General features: G+C 38.7%; 6 protein-coding genes across 6 annotated transcripts; 2 read left to right on the top strand and 4 right to left on the bottom strand.

Annotated features, from left to right (window-relative positions):
- Positions 1-369: 369 nt before the first annotated feature.
- EAE97_009830 (uncharacterized protein) lies at positions 370-969 on the bottom strand (the record flags this gene model as incomplete). Its single annotated transcript, XM_038880345.1, has 1 exon — positions 370-969. The coding sequence occupies one exon, from the start codon at positions 967-969 to the stop codon at positions 370-372; it is 600 nt and encodes a 199-aa protein (XP_038728712.1).
- Positions 970-2,348: 1,379 nt separating this feature from the next.
- EAE97_009829 (uncharacterized protein) lies at positions 2,349-6,578 on the bottom strand (the record flags this gene model as incomplete). The annotated part of the gene is made up of 6 exons (XM_038880344.1): positions 2,349-2,828; positions 2,888-3,138; positions 3,188-3,434; positions 3,483-6,188; positions 6,245-6,433; positions 6,498-6,578. The coding sequence occupies 6 exons, from the start codon at positions 6,576-6,578 to the stop codon at positions 2,349-2,351; spliced, it is 3,954 nt and encodes a 1,317-aa protein (XP_038728711.1).
- Positions 6,579-11,135: 4,557 nt separating this feature from the next.
- EAE97_009828 (uncharacterized protein) lies at positions 11,136-15,254 on the bottom strand (the record flags this gene model as incomplete). Its single annotated transcript, XM_038880343.1, has 2 exons — positions 14,892-15,254; positions 11,136-14,836 (listed from the first exon to the last, which is right to left on the bottom strand). The coding sequence occupies exons 1-2, from the start codon at positions 14,980-14,982 to the stop codon at positions 11,136-11,138; spliced, it is 3,792 nt and encodes a 1,263-aa protein (XP_038728710.1). The 5' UTR covers positions 14,983-15,254.
- A 512-nt stretch (positions 15,255-15,766) lies between these two features.
- On the top strand, positions 15,767-16,200 carry EAE97_009827 (uncharacterized protein; the record flags this gene model as incomplete). The annotated part of the gene is made up of 3 exons (XM_038880342.1): positions 15,767-15,838; positions 16,027-16,122; positions 16,180-16,200. 3 exons carry the CDS (start codon positions 15,767-15,769, stop codon positions 16,198-16,200), a joined length of 189 nt encoding a protein of 62 aa, XP_038728709.1.
- A 411-nt stretch (positions 16,201-16,611) lies between these two features.
- EAE97_009826 (uncharacterized protein) lies at positions 16,612-19,986 on the bottom strand (the record flags this gene model as incomplete). Its single annotated transcript, XM_038880341.1, has 4 exons — positions 16,612-17,696; positions 17,748-19,449; positions 19,498-19,846; positions 19,913-19,986. 4 exons carry the CDS (start codon positions 19,984-19,986, stop codon positions 16,612-16,614), a joined length of 3,210 nt encoding a protein of 1,069 aa, XP_038728708.1.
- Positions 19,987-20,714: 728 nt separating this feature from the next.
- Positions 20,715-22,852, top strand: EAE97_009825 (uncharacterized protein; the record flags this gene model as incomplete). Its single annotated transcript, XM_038880340.1, has 5 exons — positions 20,715-20,809; positions 20,860-21,046; positions 21,101-21,840; positions 21,895-22,155; positions 22,297-22,852. The coding sequence occupies 5 exons, from the start codon at positions 20,715-20,717 to the stop codon at positions 22,850-22,852; spliced, it is 1,839 nt and encodes a 612-aa protein (XP_038728707.1).
- Positions 22,853-23,322: the final 470 nt, after the last annotated feature.

Genomic DNA, 23,322 nt, shown 5'->3' with positions numbered 1-23,322 from the left:
TATATGTGACTGTCGAATAAGTTCAAAAGTACTATTCATTTTACTTTTATTAGCAAAGCTCTATCAGAGAGCGCAGTGACTCTCGAATATTGAGGTTAGATCGTTCCTAATCTGATTTATGGATTTATTGCAAGTAATTCGAAAATGGAAATGAAGTGATCACGCAATGATTCTTGAATGACTTTACAAGCATCACTTGACAAAGATATTTACAATACTAGAAACAATGGACACATAAGTATCATTCATAGAATTTATTTGGAAAATCATTAACGTAATATTATTATTGTTATTATTATAAAACCAGGCAAGCTTTTAACCTATCCCATCCATCCTTTATACCAAACACCCTTTCGCTATCATAAGCATTTAGCCCCTTCGGCTGCTACCATCACCGCGGCGATGATGGTGGCCGCTACCACTATTCCGGGTTTCATTCGTATATCCCCGTCCTTGAGAACCGCTACTGCTTACCGGATAGTATTGTTCGTTTTGAGGCGCACTGCCAGTCGTCGAGGAGTACTGACCACTCTGATGAATACCAATAGTTGTTGCTGGATAGTAACTTTGAGCTTGAGATGCGCTACTACTCGCTTGCGGGCATAAGGACTGTTGCGTATCGTAGGAGACAGCGACCGAAGGGGCATTATTAGCATACGCATTATAATCGCCATAATTATCAAAGACAATATTGTCACCGTTTGGATCCGATGCCGGTAACGGGGCTGGAATTCTATTCTCATCAGCCTCATAGACTTCATGTTCGTCATTTGTAACATACTTTGGAAACCGACAAGTGTGTCTTTCGTAAGCCACCTTAAAATCAATACGAGAATCTAAATGCTTTCTCTTCCAATCTCGGGTCCCGTTGGTCGGGTCATTGCATCCTGCACAATGGTAAAGATCGACTAATCCGTCTGGCGGTAGTGCTATTGGCTCGGCACCAGGCGCAAAGCCGGATGTTAGCATTCACATGCCCATTCTGGTGGATGTAACAGTGGTGTTGTGGTTTGGGTGGTCTTGAGGACGGCCGGTGGGACGATGCTCCACGGTTTTGAATCTGGAGAATGTATGAAGGGAAGAAGGGAGTGCCGAATAAGTTTAGACAGGCAGCAACGTTGCAAGGTTTGCTATGTGTGACTGAGTGTATATGCAAGATGCTCGACTTGGAAAGTTTTCAATACTAGAATGATGCGTTTGATGTTGTAAATCTTTGATGTAGAAAGGGATAGATGTAACTCAACAGAACTCATTTCCAAAAGAGACAAGCCCAGCTCTTTTATGTCCATTTGGGAATTGGAAACGGATACCAGCAATGACTCGAATATGAAAAGAGAGGACAAATTCATGTGTAGACTGTATTAGATACACAATATTCATAAGTCTTGACTTGATATGACTATAAGAAGCATTCGAAAAGAAGGAGAAAAGAAAACTCATAGGTCAGAATACATTAAATACAGATTACTCATTCCTTCCACCCTCATGAAACTCCCGAAGAAGTTAAAAAAACAGTAATAATGCAACAACTATGACACAAAAGGACCTATATGACTCTCAAACTTACAAGCCCTTCGAATTCATCACATAGTGACTCCGAACCATCAAAAACTTGGCTTGAAAATGACTACAAATGACTATAAATAGCATGTATTGCTCAAGAATCTCATCTGTTGTATCAGAACCCCCACATATGAATATTGTTTATAGCTTCCGTGTGGGAAGTGAGTGATAATATATGCTTGCAGTCATATAATCAGAAGAGTATGAGATCATGGATGTACACGCGACCTCGAGGATCATGAATACTAAAAGCACTCATTATCGAGTATTGAGAATTGAGATCATGTTTTAAGAAGATACAAATTCATCAATTAACCTCGCTGAATTTCTGCAAAATAAAGTAGAGTGTACCCCGTACCCGACAACTCTCAGGAAATCTCCATACAAGTAATGTACATTTCCCCATGACGAACTAGCAACTCAATCATGTTGAATAAAGGGGTTCATATCCACTAGAATACACTAACAGCCAGCCTTCGTACAATTAAACACTGCACAATCAGCTCACGAAATCAATGAGATTATATCCATCAACTCCAGTTACTGAATCAAATCACAGTTCTGATCAACAATAAAATATATATACTCAAAACATATTACCATATATTGCTCCCATACGCTATACATGCGCGATGTACCTTGCGCTCCTAATTGTCCATGCAAGCCCAAGAACTCGCCCACCTTAAAGACCAGATCTGGTAGGGTATGTAATACATAGTAGAAGTAAAAATGAAACGCCATTCAAAAAATGTCCTCCTCAACCGTTGCCCCTGGATTTCCACCGCCTAAAACCCAAAACTATCCAACAAGCTATTTGCCTCCGGTTCCTCAAAGACTGTTGGCGGTGGCTTGTGGGTTTGTTGTCCTTTTGGCATGTCTTTCTCATCCTCAGCCGCAGAGCCCATCCCAATTCCGCTATCCGGTAAATCTGCCACCACTAGTGAGCTTCTCCTCCTTAGCATCTTTCTCGGATTAATTTCGCCATTAAAACTCTTGAAATCTGGTTTAGTCGGAAGAAGGAACTCCCAATTTCTAACCAAATCTAATGCTAACAAATCACAACCCATCCGATCATACAACCTAGAATTATGTAATACGAAAGCCCATTCGACTTTTGGTGTTACTTTTGAGGCACCGCGTAGGGTTTGTAGGGTTTTTTGTCGAAGCTGTGAGTAAAGAACTACGAGAGCGGGGTCATCAGTTAGGAAGAGTTTAGCATTGAGATCTGGTGATTGAGGTGTTTCGAGGAGTGTGTAGACCGGAGACTAGAGGGGCGGCATTAGCATGGTGGGAAACGTTAAGAAATGAGAGGAGGGTTTCTCACAATCAAAGCTCGCACGGCCATATCACGACGATGCAACATCCAGAAAGCCCATGATGCAAGCCATCGGTTGCCTTCTTGAGCGGCTAATGGTAGAACCTTTTCTTCGAGAAGTTCTTTGAGAACAGGTCCATGCTCTCCTTCGTACACACGAGTAACTGCTATGGCCAATTGAAGATCCTTGAGTTGGCTCAGAATGACGTTGACAGCATCTTTAAGGCAATCGGCCAACAAGAAGAAAGCGGCAGCATATTCTGATTATGGTTAGAAATACCGAATAAGAACAATCAATACATTCCTCACCAAACCGACGCTTCCCAAGCAAAGCATATGCATTCTTCATTGCAGCAGTTCTCCACTTCTTTTCCGAGAAATTATTTGCTAGAAGTCTTGTGGTAGCACCTTGTTCACGGTTCCACGCAGCCATACGCCATAGACCTTGCAGTACCGCCTTTTTCTTGAGAGCAAGATAGTACAAGCTACAATCTATAGGATTTTTGAGATCACTCTTCGTATATTCATTTCGAGCGATGACTTCAAATTGAGCTTTCTGTTTTCTGTTAGCTTCCTTGAGTTTGGAGATAGAATATTTACATACCAGAGCATTTGCATCCGTCATCCACATGAAGATACCACTCTCTCGTGCATGTTCCCAAAGCATTCTCCCATGGAATTGCCGTGATACCATATCGGCCAGGATATCCTGACTGTTACTATGATATGCCCAATTGATCTCCCTCCAAGAAAGACTAAGTTCGTTCGCACGGCCACGACGTAAAACATGTTGTCTGAAGAATAACATAAATCTTGCGGCATTATCATCCATTGATCTACGTTGACGCTCAACGATAGCTACGCATTCAACGATATCAGCCAAATGAATTTGCTCCTGCCTCGAAAGTTGAGGTAGAGCAATCTGTGTCAATTTCTCGGTTATAGCAGCCGCAACACTCTCTGTGACTGTTTCCACCTCATCTTCTTCGGAGAAGCCATCGAATGTAGACTTGATTCCTTTGCTAGCTGAAGGTGCATTTTCCGAGCTGATATAGAAATCTTCTATGTTCATCCCCAGATGGGAGTCGATTGGTTCACCTTCAATATAATATTTAAGAATCTTATATAGTGCCAACAGAATATGCTGAACTAATAAATTCTTTCCGGCAAGGATGTACTGGCTCAGGAATTGTGGATGATAAACCGGGAGTGGACCGTTCAATCTCGAAACAATATTGAAGAGGTCCCAAGGAGTTTTGCGAGGCGGTAGAAAAGTTGATGCTGACGGGTCCACCTCTTTATCATAAACAAATAACTGGTTACCAGCGCCAACGATGAAGTTGCCACCTCCTAACCAAGTCGAATCACCAATTGGATGGGGTGTCAAATCTCGGATATTGACTTCTCGGATTGCTGCCCACGCTGGCCCTTTATTTAAATAATCATATCGCATTTGAGCCAATAATATAACGCGGTAACGGAAACCAACAGCAAGAATCGATTGATCGTCAGGCGTTGAAGTCCAATCCAGATCTTGAATAGTATCCTGGGATTCGTAGTCCTGAGAATACTCAAGTCGTGCACCTCTGACGTCCCAAATCGTCAATTCTGATCTACTTGAGTTTACAAGTGCAGCTTTCCTGATGGAGCTTCCACTAGCTAAACCAGGTTCACTTATACCTGTATCTACTGAACAAGTCTGTAGCCAGTCAACCGTTTCTTTTTCGATGTCGAGCCGGGCGGTCCAAGATCTTAACAGTCCAGAATGCGTGTAGGAAATTGCAATATCTCTTGCAAAAGTATCTAAGAATCCCGAGATAACTGGAGGGGATCCAGCTGGGTCTACTGGTAGAACATAGGCTAAATCGTCATCATTTCCAAGGTCAAATTGACAAAATTCGCGAATGGAAGCTTCTTGATGGTATCCATTGACCTGAGCACTTCCCCTTCTTTGGGGTAATCTGACCTCCCATACAATACCCTTCATCTTGGAAGTAATCGTAGCGACATGAGCAATAGGACCCTCCTTATTAATCTCAGGTAGCATGAGAATGCACAAAGGTTTTCCCGTGATCGAAAACTTACAATCTGCTAGTTTAACTGCTGCGGAATGCCTAGTATCCCATAGGGTAATGTGATCGTGGTGTAAATAGATCACGAAGTTTCCCTTTCTCATGACGCATATCCTATGGACGTGTTCAGATTGCGTGATAATACTTTGGCGGAATACTGAAGTTCCACCTGCATGTTCCATATGCTTCCAAACTATACTTTCGTTGCCATCTGTTCGCGAAACTACTGCTCGTCCACTGACATTACGCACAATCTTCTTGATGGCAGCTGAGTGGCCTGTCCATAGAGCTTTCGATTTAAATCGGTGTGACCTCGGTGAAGGGTCAAATAAGTTGGCTACATCGGCTTCGAAAAACTCAATTTTCCCATCAAAATGGTGGACTAGAACATTAAGATTGCCACCGGAATGGTTGCAGAAATTAAAAAGCTGAACATAGCTTGCGTCATCGCCCAGTTCCGCTGGCAAACCCAATTCCAGACCATCAACATGTGCAATGTTAAAAATGTTCGTCGGTTGTTTCGTTTTAGACCCAATATTCTCCAGTCCCCATGCAGAAAGATGTCCATGTTCATCTAGTACAACGCATATTTCCGGATTTCGATTTGCAACTTCAATTAAATGCGCCAGGGCGTGGTCCTCCTTCGAGTCGGTCGCTGCTCTCTCTTGAACTGCGTGTTCCGTGGCAACCGTAAAATCTCTCCCATCAATGATAAATGCGAATCGTAATTTCGACACCCTGTCCCCGTCTAATCCTCTTGGTTGTATAGATTCATGTAAATCAATCTGACCCCAAAGTTGTAGACTCTGCAATGAATGCACATCTGTAGGCGTCCAGATCCTTAGCAAATTATCCGCGCACACTGTATATAGCACATTGTCAATTGTTTGATCGATATGGAACGGTCTTCTCCAGTGCATATTCGTGACTGTTCGCGGATGTGGCAAGTAGGTAAAATCGAATCTTGAGTCGTCGTTCCCAAATGATAATCTCCTCCATATCTTCACAAATCTGTCGTATTTTCCACTAGAGGCAATGAATGCCGAATCGTACGAGAAATTTGCGAACTTCACCGGATTCGCAAGTTGTTGTTTCCAAACCACTACTGGCGCATCGATTGTCGAATACAAAGTAAGCCACGAGCTCCCGACCAACAACTCTTCTGATATTCCCCATGATAATGTGTTCGCTGTGTCAATCCCGCTCTCATCAATCGAAATGCTATGTTGTAAAGACCACTAAATAGATTCAGCGCCGCATCTTAAGAGGCCACTTCTGATTGTGTAATAGTCACCTTTAGCACCCCTTCATCCTGACCATATGGCTTGTAAATCCGAACATTAGATCCCGCACACGTTGCTATCTTCCCACTGCTTTCGTCCAGCGCAATAGCTTCGAGTTGAGTGTCGTCGTCATCGTATATCGTTTGTAGAATCGCGTCTGCGCCGGTAAGTATGACAAACGCATTTCCCGTAATGTAGGTCTGCGCATCACTTTAGCAAGAAATAAAATTATACAAGATGCCCGGAACATCATTGCAAACTCACTATTAGCCTCCTGTCGTTCCAATAACCAGTACAGACAGCTTGAAGCTTGGCCTGTGCCTTTCCAGGAAGCACTGCTCTCATACCTATTTATTAGAGCGCATTCCGGAGCATATTTCCAGTGAAGTGGCACGAATAATACTCTCAATATGAATAATTCTCAATGGTAAAGAGTAAAAGGAGTCGGAAAGCAATCAAGTTTGTTGGTGAAGAGGATTCCCAATTATTGTAGCTGGAATTGATGTCTCGGTCAATAGATAGTGCGGTTCCGTACAAGAAATCAGCAGGATGACGATGATCACCCTGGTTCTTACATACACTAACCGATATCCCTACATCTTGCACAACCCTGCATCTTGCACACTTTTATTTCTTTTGAAAATAATATTCTAAAAATGATATATAATCAACCAATCATTAAATTCTATTGAAAATTAAAATAATAATATTATAATATTATTTCTTATATATAAAATAATAAAATCATAATTATAATTAATAATTGAATAGGAATCTTGATATTAAAACTATTAATATGAAATTATTATATATTAATTTATTATATATTAATTTATTATATATTAATTTATTTAATAATAAAAATAATAAAAATTTGTTTTTAGAATATATTCTATAAATTTGAAGATCTTTTAATATAATGAATTAAAAAAAGCTAATTTTTATATTAACAATTCGAAATTATATTAATATATAATAAGAATTTTAATAAATAATTTGTTTTAAAACAAAAATCTTTTATAACTCAAGTATTAATAATATTCTGAATATAATTTAATTATATAATATACTATTTATATATTAATATTGAGAATTAAATAATAAAAACTATATTTTATTATATACTTATATATATAATCATTTATTTAAAAATATTAATATTTAAAAATTAAAATTATATAATTAATAATAGAGGTTTTTTATTCAAATATTTTGTAAAAGAAAATCTCGAATTAAATTTAAGTTTAAAATTAATAACTAGTATTAAATATTATAAAATGAATTTGAAATTAAATATAAACTATAAAATTTTTAGAAATATATAAAATTTAAAGACTTTTTTTAGAAATAAAATTCTTTTAAAAAAGAAACTATAATATTTTTGATTGAAAAAAAAATATATAATAGATTTTTCGATTGAAATATAAGAATCAATTATTTTAATTATTATTTTTTCTTATTTATATTACTCTATAATATAATTAATTATAATTTCTAAATAATATTTTATTTTAATATTATTTATTATTATTATATTATATATTCTCTAATATATAAAAATATATTTTTATAAATTGAATCAAAATATCAATTTATTTTTTTTTAAAATCTCAAAATAAATATTCCATAATATTTTAAAAAGTATTTTTAAATTATTTTTCTTTTTTTTTAAAACTATATAAAAATTTAAAACTTGATATAAAACTTGATTATTAATATTTTTCGAAACTTCAAACTTTTGATTAATAATAATGATAATAAAAAATATAAAAAATTATTTTTCAATTATATAATTCACTCTAATATAGGTTTTTATTTTGTTATTAATATTTTAAAATATTGTTATTCAAAATCAATTAATATTTAATTGAATATTTCAAATCTTTTAAGTTCCTGATATTATTTTTTGATAAATATAAGATCCTATTATACAAGTTTTAAAATCATTATAATGATATTTGAATTTAATATCGATTTTTAGTTTAATAAATCAAATTGTGCAAGATACAGGGTTGTGCAAGATGTAGGGATATCGGTTAACGTTACGCGACTGGGGAAAAAGGAGGTCGAACATCGTACACCTCACAAAATCTAAGATTATCCTATCATCGTGTTCTTTCTAAATGGTTTGAAATCTGAAAGTATATAAAACCGTAAAGTACATGGTTATAAGCAACCAGTAAATAATTTGATTTATATTATCACTGAATAGTTATGTAAAAAGGTCCGACTGACAAAATCACAGAGATCCCTCGACCTTGAGATTGGATTCGAGTACCTAACTATTACTCTTAAACAATGCTGTTGGGCTCTGGATGGCAAGTATGGCTTTGTGCATATATAATGTAAGAACAATAGCTTTGGTGAAAGAAATCCCTCTTCATACTTACAACAATGATCTTTTCGTGGTGATCAACGCATACCTAGTACTGGTGTACAAGTTCTGAGAAGGTTCCTCGCTTGGATATCATCCGATGAAGGGGCAAATCTTCGAGTTCCTATTAAAATCTAAAATGAATCTCTTTTCGGTCAGCCTGTGTGTCGAAAACTGGGATATATTCGCCTGATGTACCGGAATAGGTTCGTTGACTTTACCACTATTCGAAAATTTACAGGAATGCGATCGCACATGTAGTTTTAAAGCCCTAGCTGGCGCCGTTTTGGCAACGTGTCTTCAGGTACTAGGGGGAATAGAATAACAATACAGTGAAACGATATTTACAAACTATCGCCTACAATACTCTCCAAAGACGAGAAATCGCGTTGGGTGTGTATATGTATACCACAACCATACGAAAGTTTGCACCATTACCAGCAGGTCTATTCAAATTTGATAATACTTGTAACATAGTTTATCAGTGGGTTGGTTATATCAATGGATCAGCCACTTTTATCTCGAATTATTATTCTATATTCAATATATGTTTTCTTTATAATTAATTATAAAAATTTATTTTAAAAAAAAATATATAATCTTAGTTATTTAAGCTATTAAATCAAATAAAAAATTATCAATTTGAAAAATAGTTTAGTTTTATTATATATTTCGAATTATATTGAATAATAGAATTCGAGGTAAATCTAATATAATTAAAAGTTAATTAAAAAATTATAATTTGATTGAATTAGAGAAGAAATTATTTATTTAATATATTTTTGATATGGATTTGAAAGATTTTTTATTTAAATTTATAAATATAAAAGATATAATAAATTATATTCTTAAATCGAAAAATATAAAATATATTAAGAAATATTAGATATATATTGATTTGTAAAATATTGAATTGAATTAAAGATATATTTTAGATATATTTATAATTTTCAAAGAGCTTTTTATAAGAATTCTAAATTTATTGAAAAATAGTTTTGATTAATTGAATATATAAGTGAAATATAATATCTTAAATAAAGATTTCTATAATTTCGATAAAATAGATTTTATAATGGGAATTATATATATAATAATAGTTATTATTAATATTAAGAGATATAATAGAAATAAATCTATATAATTAGATAATCGAGAATAAGTTATAATAATAATATATGGAAATAGAAAGAACAAAATTATTCTTTTATTTCTAATAATCTAGAAATAGATTTATTTTTTTAATTAATATATCAAAATCAATCTTTTTATAAAATAAATTATTAAATTTATATTTAATAAATGAATAAATAATAAAACAGATTTCAAATAATTGAAATATTTTAATAAACATATTAAAAATCGAAAAAAGAGTAAATATCGAATATTGAAATTAAATAAATATAAAAATTATAAATCAATAGCTTTTTAAATATATTATAAAAAGAATAATATTATATATTTATATTTACTCTCATATTCAAATTATTTAATTCAATTATTTAATATTAATTGTTTTAATAATCTAAAATATTTATATAATAATCAAATTAATGGATTTATTAAAATATATATTAATTACATTTCAAAAATTAAATTCTTTATAGCTTTTAAAGTTATATATAAGAAATCAATTATCTTTTAGAATATAAAATCAAGATTTCAAAAAATAAGTTTAATTCTATTTAATCTTGAAACTATATTCTCGAAATTCAATATTCAAATTTATATATCTATCTTTCCCTTTTCAATTTAAATTAATAAATCTCTTAAACTTTTTATAATCCAATAGAAATTCTTTTTCAATCAATATTAATTAAATTTTGAATAACTTGTTATCAATTAAACTCTTTTATACCTATATTTGAGATTATATTAGTTTTAATTAAAAATATAGAAAAATTAATTTATAAAAATATATTTTTAAATACAAAGAATTATATATTTCAAATAATAAATAAAATATTAAATAAATATTAATATATAAAAAAAACCTAATTATATTAAAAAGAAATATTTATTAAACAAAAGACTTTTGATATATTATTTCAATAAAAAATTGATATTCAAATTTAATATAATAAATATCCAAAAAAGGGAAATTCTAATAGAAAAATATTTTTTAATTAATATTATAATAAATATGAAAAAACAGATTATAATATAAGAATTTATTAAAATAATATAATAGATTCTAGATTATTAAACTTTTAATAGTTTTAATTAATTGATTTAATTATTGTTGAATAATATAGCTTTGAAGTGATAATTCGAGATAAAAGTAGCCGATCCACTGATATAGCCGATCCACTAATAAACTACGTTAATCTTACTACATCACGTTATAAATTTCCCTATTTTCACTTTGACATTAGGAAGAATGTTTTCTTTAATACTTTAATACTTTATTATTGATATTTAATCTATTCCAATTGTCCCATTCCGTTCCAATCATTCATAAGGGGGTATCTATACTTCATTAACCAAAAACGCCGTCTTAAAAAATTCCACCTTTTGTCATCCCAGCATAATCATTCCCTGATGCTCCTGAACTCGCTGAACCTACTCTTGATTGGAGCAGTTCTCGGGGTTTGCAATGCCCCTCTGGCACTTGTAGATTGATAACGTACAGATGCAGCAACTCTTCTTCGAGAGGGTGTAGCCATGTATCCAGGGGTTATTGGATTCAAGACAGCCGGTCTCTTCTCAATAGCCGGTCGCTTTTCGTAAAGTCTTCGCGAGATTTCATCCATCTCAACTTCATCTCCAAAATCTGACCAATTCTCTGCTGTCTCAGTTCCAGGAGGTGTGCCATCCTCCACGATTGGTCGCTGATTCGCAGTTCGCTTTTGCCAGTGATGAAGCATCTTTCTCTGTCCCCTCCTTGTGCTCCTATCGTGAACTTCCTTTGCAGTATTCGCCCTGGCTTTTGCTTGTATCGCCTTCAACCTCCATTTTCGAAGCGCCTCGGATTGGTTGTGCTCCTGGTGGTCAAGTGTTGCCTCGATGTTCAACACTTGTAATGACTCGGTGCGATTCTTCCATCTATTGAAGAACTTCCTCATGACCATCTCTTTCCAAAGGGGTTCATATTCGGCTACTTCATCCGTTCGAGCTCTCCATTGGTCAAACTTGTCCATACCTATGATGTATGTTTTACCTTGGGCGAACTGACCGGCCTGCTCATTCAATGCCATTTTCTCTTGTGCCTTGGCGCGCCAAGATGAAAACCATCTTCTTGCAATAGCGTATTTTCTGTTTCTTCGAACTTTAATATATGCTTGTTTACGCTTTTCTCGTTTCGCCTTAAATGTTGCGTCTCGCCATGCATACAAAGCCGTCCTCATTAGGAAGAATTTTCTGCATCCGCGAGCGGTTTTATTATCTATGGCGATTTTCTTGACCTTCTCGCGCATGGAATCGAAACATTCACCTAGAATTCGAGGAGCTTGAAGTTCCGTCGCTTGGGCCTCAAAATCTGCCTTTTCATCCATTCTTGCATACCAGCATTTGAGAACAGACGTTGCTAGGTTTGTGTTGTCGTATCGTCGAGCCGTCTCTTCGCGTTCCCAGCGTCTGCTTCGTGTATCTTGAGCCCTATCGAACCAAACTTCCAAGCATGCAAATTTGATATCTTCCTCCCTCTGTGCCTTGGCACCTTTTAACTTTGTCTGCAATTCCCAGATCTTGAAGGCTTTGGCTACAGCACGGCCTTCTGAGATGGCCTGTGATATCTTCGCCCTGGTCTGATGTCGCCATTTGGTAAATGCTTCACGGAGGATCTTGGCACGATCCATCTCTGTAGCTTGCTTCTCTTTCTCGGCACGTTTTTTCCAACTATGCAAAGCGCCTTTGAGTACACCTGCATTGTGGCCACCCTGTACCTTTCTTCTAGCAGGGGCTGTCTGAGCTTCGCGGTGCCATTTCTGCATAGAATCGGCTTTTTTCTTCGTTTCGGCTATAATCTCGGCTTCCTGGTTGAGTGCAACTTGTTTTACCGTCTTTTGTTTCCAAGTTTTCATGGTTTTCTCCACCGCCTTCAGTAGGTTCTCGTCATCTGCTAGCTGAGTGGCTTCGGCCACAGCTTGTGCCTTTTCTACCCATGTCGACAAAGCCCGTTGCTTATTCCTTTGCTCGACTTCTTTGGAAAAATCTGTGACCTTTTTCTTCTCGGCCATCTTTGAAAAGACTCGTTCAAGCATATTGCACTTGTCAACTTCAGCAGCTTCCAGTTCATCCACTTCGATTTTTTCCTTCTTTGCTTTCCATTTGCCGAGGAATTTTTTCAGTTGGACTTGTCGAGCTTTTTCCTCGCCCAGCTGGATTTTCTCCTCGTTCTCCTTCGTGTGAGACTTCCAGGCCTTGAAAGTGCGTGACCTCATCATCTGTCTTTCTGCCGCTTTTGTGGCTTCGACTTTGTCTCGAGCTATCGCCAACCAATGGGTGAAAGCCTTCTCCTTGAGAAAATCATTTCTGCACGACACGGCTCTTAATCCGATCCTTGCAAATTTCTTTCCCTTCGCCCGGAACTTCTGCTCAAATTCTAATTCGGCTCTCTCAGCTTCCAGTTCGGCCAGGCGCGCTTTTTCGGCATCTTTCTGCGCCTTATAAAGCTTTGCTTGTTGAGCTTCATGTATTCTTTGTTCATAGAGTCTCTGCTCAGCCTCCAATTGAGCCTGATAAGCAAGTTCCTGCTTCTCTTGTTCATCGAGGCGTTGTTGTTGCGCCTGGGCTTCTAGGAGTAGCTTTTGCGCCTTTTTGGCCCGGATTTTTTCCACCCAACCAGACAGTGCTTGCTCCTTCAGAGCGTTGTTATTATTTTTCATTACAACAGTTTTCGGTTCAGCCTTTTTGACTTCCAATTGAACTTGATGGGCAAGTTGTTGCTTTTCTTGCTCTTCTTGAAGGCGTTGTTCTTCCCGAAGGTGTTGCTCCTCTTGAAGATGTTGCTCTTCCTGTCGACGCTGTTGTTTTTGCGCCTGGGCTTCCAGCAGCAATCGTTGGATTTTTTTGGCGCGAGCTCTTTCGAGCCAGCCAGACAAGGCCTGTTCTTTCAAGGCGCCAGTGTCGTGCTTCATAGCTACAGCGTTCAGCTTCGCTTTCCGTTCTAGACGTTCCCTTGCTTGATCTCGCCATGAAAGTAGCTTTCTGATCACCAAATCATCAAAGTAATGTTCCTTGATAATTTTCGCTTTTTTATTTTGTTTGATTACGTGTCGAACCCAAGGGTTATTTAAATCAAATACTTCGCTCGCGTCATAGAACTCCTCGTCGTCCTCTTCCTCTTCCAATTCCTCAAACGAGTCATGAAATTGCTCTTCGCCATCTTCGTCGTCAAATTCGAGCTGTCCAGCCTTTCGCTCCTCGACTTCTTGTTCTTCGGCTTTTTGCGCTTCGTCTTCTTCAGCTTGCGAAGGGGTGGTCAACTCGTCGCTGACGTCTTGATATTCGTATGTGGTGTTGTTTATGGGAATGCGACCAGATGGACGACCCCTTGGAGCACCTCTCTCTGGGTGTCGATTGATTGAGCGAATGCTGCCATGTGCAGAAATCGATCTGCTCTGACTGCGAGGCGACCCGTCCTCACTGGCTTCAAGCCAATTTCTAACGTTGTTTAATCCACGTTCTTCGCGCCCTTTTTGGGTAGTTCTAGGTGGTTGTGGTGTAGGTTCTGGGATAGATTCCGGTGATGGTGCGCGAGTAGCTTCCGAAATGAAGCTCTTCAGTTCATTTAGTTTTGCGGGTGTGGCAAGCCCAAGAGGTAGAGGAGAGACTGATTTATTCCTTTTGTGTTTTGGCTCTTGCGGTGGAGCTTGTGCCTGTGCTGCAATCCCCAGATCCAGGACGCCTGTCTCAGAATTGCGTCGTGGTAATGGTGATTCATTCTCATCGTTGTAGAGAGTGTCGCTCTCTTTATTATCTGCGACATCTTGAGAAGTAGCTTTGTTACTTCGTAGATAGTCATGTGTATTGTAATCGAATTCGAGAGTAATGCCTCTTTTGGCCAAGCATTCTTCGAACTTGTCGAAGAGTGTGCCGGTGGGTTCTCCAGTGACGCCGATTTTGAATATAAACCTGAAGTATCGACTGTCATGGTCGGGATGAATTCCAAGATCAGGGAGGAATTCATAGTATGCTTTGGCGAGTGCTAATGTGGGGAGTCTATCCTTTGGAGGTAGAGTGGGTAAGAGATGTTGTGCGCGAACGACGATATCATGTAAAATAATCAAATCTATGAAACATGTTAGCATTAACCATTGCGCATGTTCAATTGAATTGAAACACACCATCATCAGTATAATAGGGTTCATCAGTGGTGGTTGTCCAACTGTATGATTGACCGCCGTCATAGAGGGACGGAAGTGACAAAGGAGACATGGGACCTTATCAAAAGGGCATATACGTGGGAAAGTAGGATTGTTATAATTTGTACATACAGTATCGCGTCTTGGCGATAAAACAGCAGTCAAAAGCGAAAAAAGGGAAAAGAAAGGTACAGCAAGGGTATACAGCAATTAAACTGGGAATGAGAATGAGAATTGGAATTGCAAAATTTCTTTGAAGCTTTTGATATCTGAATTTGTGAATGTACGACGCGGGCTGAAGAGAGGAACATGATTTCGCGACTTTGGGTAATGGGAAATATGAAATGGAATTGTCGGACGCGACGAGAATAAAGTTTACCGGTCGAATTTTGGTGCTGAAGCTTTCTGGCGCTAATCGAAGCTAAGTGTCCCTGTATTTAAAGCTAAATCTAGCGAGCTTCGAAAAGCGTGATTTTGATTGGATCGATAACATGTCTTATCGCAATGACTAATCATCGGAATTATGAGAATCGAACACCGTCCTTTTTTTCGTAGCATCATATACTACCAGTAATGAATTATCATACCCACCTAGTATCTGAACTCTATCAATACAAATCATAATTTTTAGTCTTCACTACAACATCACTCATCTCATATCAATCGCCAATTGAAGCGCCATATCAGGTGTACCTTTCCCAAATACCAGTAAAAGTTCACGTGCTTGTTATTGTTAGTCTTCACTAATAGGTTCTTAGGTACTGGTTGATACCTCACTACTTTCTTGCCTCACTCACCAGTTACTCAACCACTATCATTGTCACCAAATACTGAATAATTCTATATCCTCACAAATCATGCCTCCACGAACAACTCAAATAAGACCAATTGAGAAATTTGCACAAGCAGTTGCTAAATGCTCTACAGAGGTACGTTTTTGATTTGATTCTTCTATCTACTTTGATCCCGCTTCACATCATTTGCCTTCAACATGCATCCCGCTTCAAACCCTACCCCTCTATACAAACACCTGGGCATACATTATTCGCCTCCACAACCTCCCCATTACTGCCTCTCATATCACCGCCTCGTCAAAAACTAACAGCCCCAATCATAGGCATCCCTATACGGCAAATGCATAGTAGCCGATTACAATTCCGTCCACAAAGACAAATGTCTTACTGAATTCATGAAATTGAAAGATTGCTATTTGGTAAGTGTATTCAACTCATATCTTCACTAGTACTGCTCATGACTTATAATTATTTAGATTGCCGCGAAGAGAAAGTAGAGGAGATTTGTTGGTTTATTTCTAAAAGAGGAAATTTATCTCATTCAAGAGCCGTATACTATCTGACGTCTTGTTCAACTAAAATGTGTACTTGTTTGCATCGCTGTATGTGAAGTTTTATCTCGTAGTTTTGAATGTATTCAAAGCAAAGTTTGGCATGTACACAGCAGATTGTCACATTGCTGTCACCTTTGAGTGTCTCAAGCAACTGAGTTTATCCTAAAAACATTCTTAAGTTCTCAGTAATTTTCACGTTTTCATAAACACAGTCTTTCGCCTAATTTCACGAATTTATAAAATGAACAGATCCTATGCAATGACTCTCGCGCTTTCATGAAAGAGTGTATCTGTAAGTCAGAAAGATATCTAGAATTTCTGTTTATACCCGATTTTTTTTTATGAAACATCAAATCATAACTTCAACAGTCTGAGCGAAAATGTAGCTTTTTGGATCTCCTGATCCTCTTCCAGAATGACGCTCTCTCCTGCTGCACTTCCTTCTGCTTCGTTCAAAGGTCTTCGCAATGCTTTCTCAATGGCCTGTGCTTGACTAGCAAAAGCTTCACGTAGACCAATGCTCGAAGGATCTTCTAACACCTTGTACTCCATCTTAATATCATCAGTTGGTTGAAGACCAGCCTTCTTACGTAATCTTTGCACACGATTGATGATCTCGCGGCCCAATGCTTCATCTGCAAGATCTGCATGGAGTTCAACATCCAAGATAGTAAGAACATCCTCATCTGTGTTGGTCTCGAGGTTTTTGGACGATTCATCATCCTTAAGACCTCGCTTGACAACCAAGTCACCCTCTTCGAGCTTGATACCATCGACAACAATTGATTTCTCCAACACGTAGTTGTGAACTTGCTCACTAGTCAATCCTGGCAAAGCCTTCTTGACCTTTTGAACTTCCTTCTTCAACTTCTTTCCAAGAACTGGCCAATCAGCATTAACACTGTATTGGACGTTGTACTTCGCTTCGTCCGAGGTGAGGATAAGTTCTCTGATATTGAGCTCCTCAGTAATGTAGCCTTCTAAAGAACGGACATCTTCAAGATAAACTGGGTCGTGATGGATGACAATCAAAGTTTTCAGAGGGGTCTTAAGACCAATTGTGCGGCGTTCTCTGGAAACTCTGCCCAACTCAATAACACGTTGCATGCGACCTACACGGCGCTCAACATCTACATCAAAGAGTTCCTCTCTCACATCTGGGAAAGCCAAGAAGTGTACACTTCGTGGATCCTCAGCTTGCAACTCCTTGGGAATGTGAGGTAACAGACGTTGATAAATGTTGTCTGTGAGGAATGGTGTGAATGGAGCAAGTCCTCTCGTTAGGGTAAAAAGGACTTCAAAGAGGGTGTTAAGTGCGTGCTTAGTGTCTTTAAGACCAGATTCACCCTTTAGACGTCTACGATTGAAACGAATGTACCAATTTGTGGTATTATCAATGAGATCCAGTAATCTGGGAACGACAGTGTAGAGACGGTAACCTGAATTCATTAGTTATCACTCATAGAATAAACCATAGAGGGTTGACTCACCTGCCATCTCCTGATTTACAAACTTCAGGAGACTCTGGCAACTAGCAAGAATCCATCGATCCATAACATTGGTGTTAGTAGCTTCGGCAGTAGGATCGAATACATAGTCAACGTTCTCCATCTTCTTAAGCAATGCTACCTGTCCTTCGAAAAACTTGTAACTGTTCCACAAAGGCAAAAGAACCTTGCTCACAACTTCCTTAACTCCAGCTTCCTTGAAGCGCAATGGCTCAGCTCTTACGACTGGAGAATTGATGAGATACAAACGCAAAGCATCAGAGCCATATTTGTCCATGACAATGCCAGGATCAGGATAGTTCTTCAAGCGCTTTGACATCTTCTTGCCGTCTTCTGCAAGCACGATTCCATTGACAACACAGTTCTTAAAAGGTGAAACGCCGAACAAATGTGTACCCAAGACAAGAAGGGTGTAGAACCATCCTCTAGTTTGATCAAGACCTTCCGCAATGAAATCACCAGGGAAAGATTGCTCAAATTTATCCTTGTTCTCGAATGGATAATGTTGACTGGCATATGGCATGCTGCCAGACTCAAACCAACAATCAAAGACCTCCTCAATACGTTTAAGTTGGCCTTTACCCATCTTACTTGGAATGGTGATGTGATCAATTTTATCTCTGTGGAGGTCGGTAATTTCACCCTCATAACCACTGAGCTCCTTCAACTCGGCGATACTGCTGATGCATACCTTCTCTTCATAGTCGTCACTGACCCAGATTGGGATTGGAGTTCCCCAATATCTATTTCTCGAAACATTCCAGTCACGGGCATTTTCAATCCAACTAGCGAAACGTTTTTCCTTGACAAAGGATGGAGTCCAGTGCGAGCCTTCAATATTCTTCAACATATCAGGAACAATTTCGGGAATTCTGATGAACCAAGAAGGAACAACTCGGTAGATCAATGGGGTGTCTGACCGCGGACACATAGGATAACTATGCTTAATAGAGGATTCGACAACTAGACGCCCAGTTCCCTTCAGATATTTAATGATGGCTTTGTCGGCTGCTTTAACATGAAGACCAGCAAAATCCCGAACTTGCTCAGTGAAGTGACCGGTCTCATTGATTGGACATGGAGCTGGTCGCTGCTCATTGATGATGCCGGCTTCCATTGCGACATTGTAATCTTCCTCTCCGAAAGCTGGTGCTTGATGAACAATACCAACACCACTGTCGTCGGTGACGTATGCAGCATTCAGGACCCTGAAGCCATGCTCCTTGAATTCTTCATAGAAATAGTCGAAAAGCGGCTCGTATTGCCAACCAAGCATATCTTTACCCTTGATCTTTTCCACGATCTTAAACTTGGCTTTCTTAGGGTCCTTGTATAGTGTACCGAGTAGTTTCTCCAACAAGATATAGTTCTTTCCCGAGGCTTCGTCGTGAATTTTGACGTACTCGAAATCTGGATGCGCGGCTAAACCAGTGTGCGACGGGAGGGTCCAAGGAGTGGTTGTCCATGCTAAAAGACATGTTGAGGGGTCCTTCAATAATGGGAAAGATACGACAACTGCAGGATCGGTGACATCCTGGTAGTTTTGATTTGCTTCGAAATTACTCAAAGCTGTGGTGAGAACTGTCGAGTATGGCATGACTCGGTAGCCTTGGTAGACAGATCCCTTCTTGAAGATTTCGCTAAATACCCACCACTCTGATTCCATGAATTTGGGGTCCATTGTCTAAGAATGTCAGCTTGAAGATGCCAATCCACTTCTATAAAGACCTACCTTGTAGTCGTTATCAAAATCGATCCAACGGCCCAATCGGTCGATTGTCGTGCGCCATTCTGACGAATATCGCATAACAATAGCTCTACACTCTTCATTGTATTTTGCCAGTCCCATCTTCATGACAGCATCCTTTCCAGAAATACCAAACTTTTTGTCAATCTCGTGCTCAATCGGCAAGCCGTGTGTGTCCCATCCGAAACGTCTCTCGACATGATAGCCCTTCATTGACCAATATCGAGGGATGATATCTTTGATGGTAGATGCGAGTAAGTGACCATAATGAGGTAAACCAGTGGCGAAAGGAGGTCCATCATAAAAGGTATATCGAGGCTTTCCCTCAGAAAGTCTATAATCAAAATAAACAATGTCAGAACATATTGATTTTGCTTACATTCGTCGCAGGTTGACTTACTCGAGTTGTCGCTCGAAAGCGTTGATCTCCTTCCACTTTCTGAGAATTTCTTCTTCTTCTTTTGGAAAATCCATATTTGCTTGTGTTTGAGTTATGGAAAGTCTCAAGAAGTGTTGGAAGGAGTTTCTTGTGTATATAAATTTGGCGGGGTCGAAACGAGGGGCGGGCACCGAATTTCGTATGAGTCAAAATTGATTGTCCCTTAGCCAATCAAATCTGGTGGAATCGAGGCTGTCAGTCAGCCTTGCGTAGCACCAAGCGCTAAACCTTTTAATGTCCACATGTATTACCATCCTATTAATGGCCGTAACTATTGATTCGAACCTCCCGAAAATGGACGGCAAGTAATCACATCAGACAGCTCGGTTTTTTGCATGATCTTCATGTATTCAATCAAGATCTGCTCATTCATCATGTTAGTAATCATGATACATGGAGTTCGAATTCTGCCTGTGGTAGTTCTCAGGTTACGAATCCAACCAGTATGACTGATTTGAAAGACATAGTATCCTGAGATGGTCTACCCAGGCGTTCCTTCCCCCCCCCAGGGGTATTCGGTATCTTGTCTTGTTCTGTTACGGGTTTCCATACCCTTACTTCCGGATAGGTATTCTCTGATCACCTTTCATTCTTCCAAGCTTCAGCTACACATAAACACACGCCAAGTATCAATTTGGGATATTGTTGATTACAAACCGTACTAAGCGGCATGGTCTGGAATAGTGAGTCTAAGTATATATAAGGGTGTGAAACCTCAAATGTTTCAATGTTCTGAATTATTTTGAATATTTGCACTGATACAATGGCGGTTCTCCTGTCATTGTTTAAGTCATTTTGCTTCCAGGCACTCCTCTCCACTGCTACCACTTCCCGGGCCGTTCAAAGCTATGATTACATGTGAGTTACAGGAAGTCTTCCATGTCATCATGTAAATTGACCCATTCTAGCATAATTGGTGGCGGTACAGCCGGCCTAACAATAGCGAGCCGTCTGAGTGAAGATCCTCAAAATTCTGTGCTTGTTCTAGAAGCTGGGACTGATCACTCAACTGGTATTAATGTACTCGCACCCGGTCTATATACCGGCATGTATGGCAATCCTGAGTATGACTGGAACTACAAAACTGTCCCTCAGGTAGGTTCGATATTATTTTCCCTCACGAGGAGTAAATCTTGACAACTTCCAAAGATACACACAAACAATCAAGTTATAGCCCACCCAAGAGGCAAACAACTTGGAGGTTCGAGTGCTATAAACTTCCTATATTGGACGCATGCCTCTCAACAAGACATCAATAGCTGGGGCGAGCTTGGAAACGCGAACTGGTCATGGGAAGCCTTAGATCCATTCTTCAAGCGCTCCGAGCAATTCGTTTCACCTTCAAGTGTTGTTGAGCAAGATTTACAGACTGGAAATATCGTTACAACTTTACATGGTGACAATGGGCCAATTGTAAACACATTTCCGGATATCTACGGCCCAATAGACGAAGCGTGGCCTAGAACTTTTCAAGCTCTTGGGTTAGAAGTAAAAAGTGATCCGAGAGATGGTTTAGCTTTAGGAGGATACACTAATCTCTTGAACTTAGATCTGGATGGTAGAAAGAGAAGTTATGCAGCAACTGCATATTATCTCACTGCTTCAAAACGACCGAACTTAAAAGTCATCACTGGAGCACTCGTGGAGATGATAATCCTCGAAAAGGGTAATGATATAGTTACAGCTAATGGAGTGCAATATTCAAATGGAACTGCTGCTCACGCAAAGAAAGAAGTAATCTTATGCGCGGGCTCAATTGGAAGTCCCCAAGTCCTTGACTTATCAGGTATCGGAGATCCCAATATTCTCAAGAAGCAAGGAATCGAAGTTCTTGTGAACAACAGAAATGTGGGCGAGAACTTACAAGATCATGTTTACATCCCCATCGGGTAAGGCATCTAAATATGTCGCTTTTAAACACTATATCTAACAAAGCCTCTCAGCTTCAAAGTCAATACTGGTATAACAACCTTGGACAATTTCACCGATCCTGCATTCTTCGATGCTGCATATGAAGAATATGTTGCCAATGCTACTGGTCCTCTTGCTACCACCGGAGCAAGTTCAGGACTTTTATCTTGTCCACAAATTGGCTGCGAGAACCTGAGACCACCTGCAAACTTTTCAAATGCCCTCACTCCTGGTTTAAAGGAGCAGTATGAATTGCAGGCGAAATATTTTGCTAGTGAGGCAGTTACACAAGAGTGAGTGAGCTTTCGATAGGAACTGCTTTTTTTTTAAGTAGTAGATAATAATTTATTTGTCTCTCTGGAAACCCTGGATATTTATACTGCAAACATAGGCCGTCGGGCCCCCTCATTCCTTCAACTAACGGTTTGTCATAGGCTCACTGTCAGCGGTGGAATGTCCCCTCTCAAGTCCAACGACTCGTCCCAGCTTTTCCTCGCCTCTTCACCTGGCAACTTCCTCAATCTCCTAGGCGTTCTCGAACACCCATTTTCCCGTGGATCCACCCACATAGCCTCCTTTTCTCCATCTGTCTACCCAATACTTGACCCCAATTATTTTTCTCATCCCTTCGATCTAAATTTACTCACCGTCATCGCATATCACCTCCAATCCCTCGCCTCAGTCTCTCCACTCTCCACCTACCTTCAGGGAAATGGCACTATCTACCAGCCTGGTTATTACCCTCTCAATGAAACTAACATTGAATCGTTCATCAAAGCAAACCTGCAGTCTGAATACCACCCCATTGGTACTTGTTCAATGCTCCCTTTGGGTAAGAGCGGTGTAGTTGATGAGAAATTCAGAGTATATGGTGTCGAGGGACTAAGAGTGATTGATGCTAGTGTTTTCCCACTGTTGGTAAGAGGGAACCTACAGAGTTTAGTATATGCGGTTGCAGAGAGGGGAGCAGAGCTTATTATAGAGGATTAAACATGATCATGGTGATGGTGATGTGATAAGAGACAAGTAGCCAGGACCAAAACTTGTAATTGTTGGAACTGTACATGTAGATTAATCCAAGTAATAGCATTGCATAACGAATCAGCACTTTCTCCAAAAATGATTTCTACACCGAGCTCCTAAGAAGTCGTTAACAATGCGACTAAAAATAAGTATCGGGTCTATACTTTTCCTCAAAGAGTATGCAAAACACCAACTTGACAGGAATGGCAACCTGATAAATAGTTTAAACGAAATCTTTCTAAATTTGAAATTCCTTCTGTTGTATTCTGATTTTAAGATTTTAAGATATTTTCCAATTATCATTTTTGAAGTACAAATAATTATCAAGTTGATGTCTTACATAAGATTTGAACAATCTTACAGACCCGAGGAAACTTGTTTCCTTCAGTCACATTGTTAGTATCACCATACATACATGATTCAAACTTTGAGATACA

This window comes from Botrytis byssoidea (genome assembly GCF_014898295.1).
Source record: "Botrytis byssoidea strain MUCL 94 chromosome Unknown BBYS_024, whole genome shotgun sequence".
NCBI lineage: Eukaryota > Fungi > Ascomycota > Leotiomycetes > Helotiales > Sclerotiniaceae > Botrytis > Botrytis byssoidea.
The sequence above is the reverse complement of the archived record's forward strand: the minus strand, read 5'-3'. Positions and strand labels throughout refer to the sequence as shown.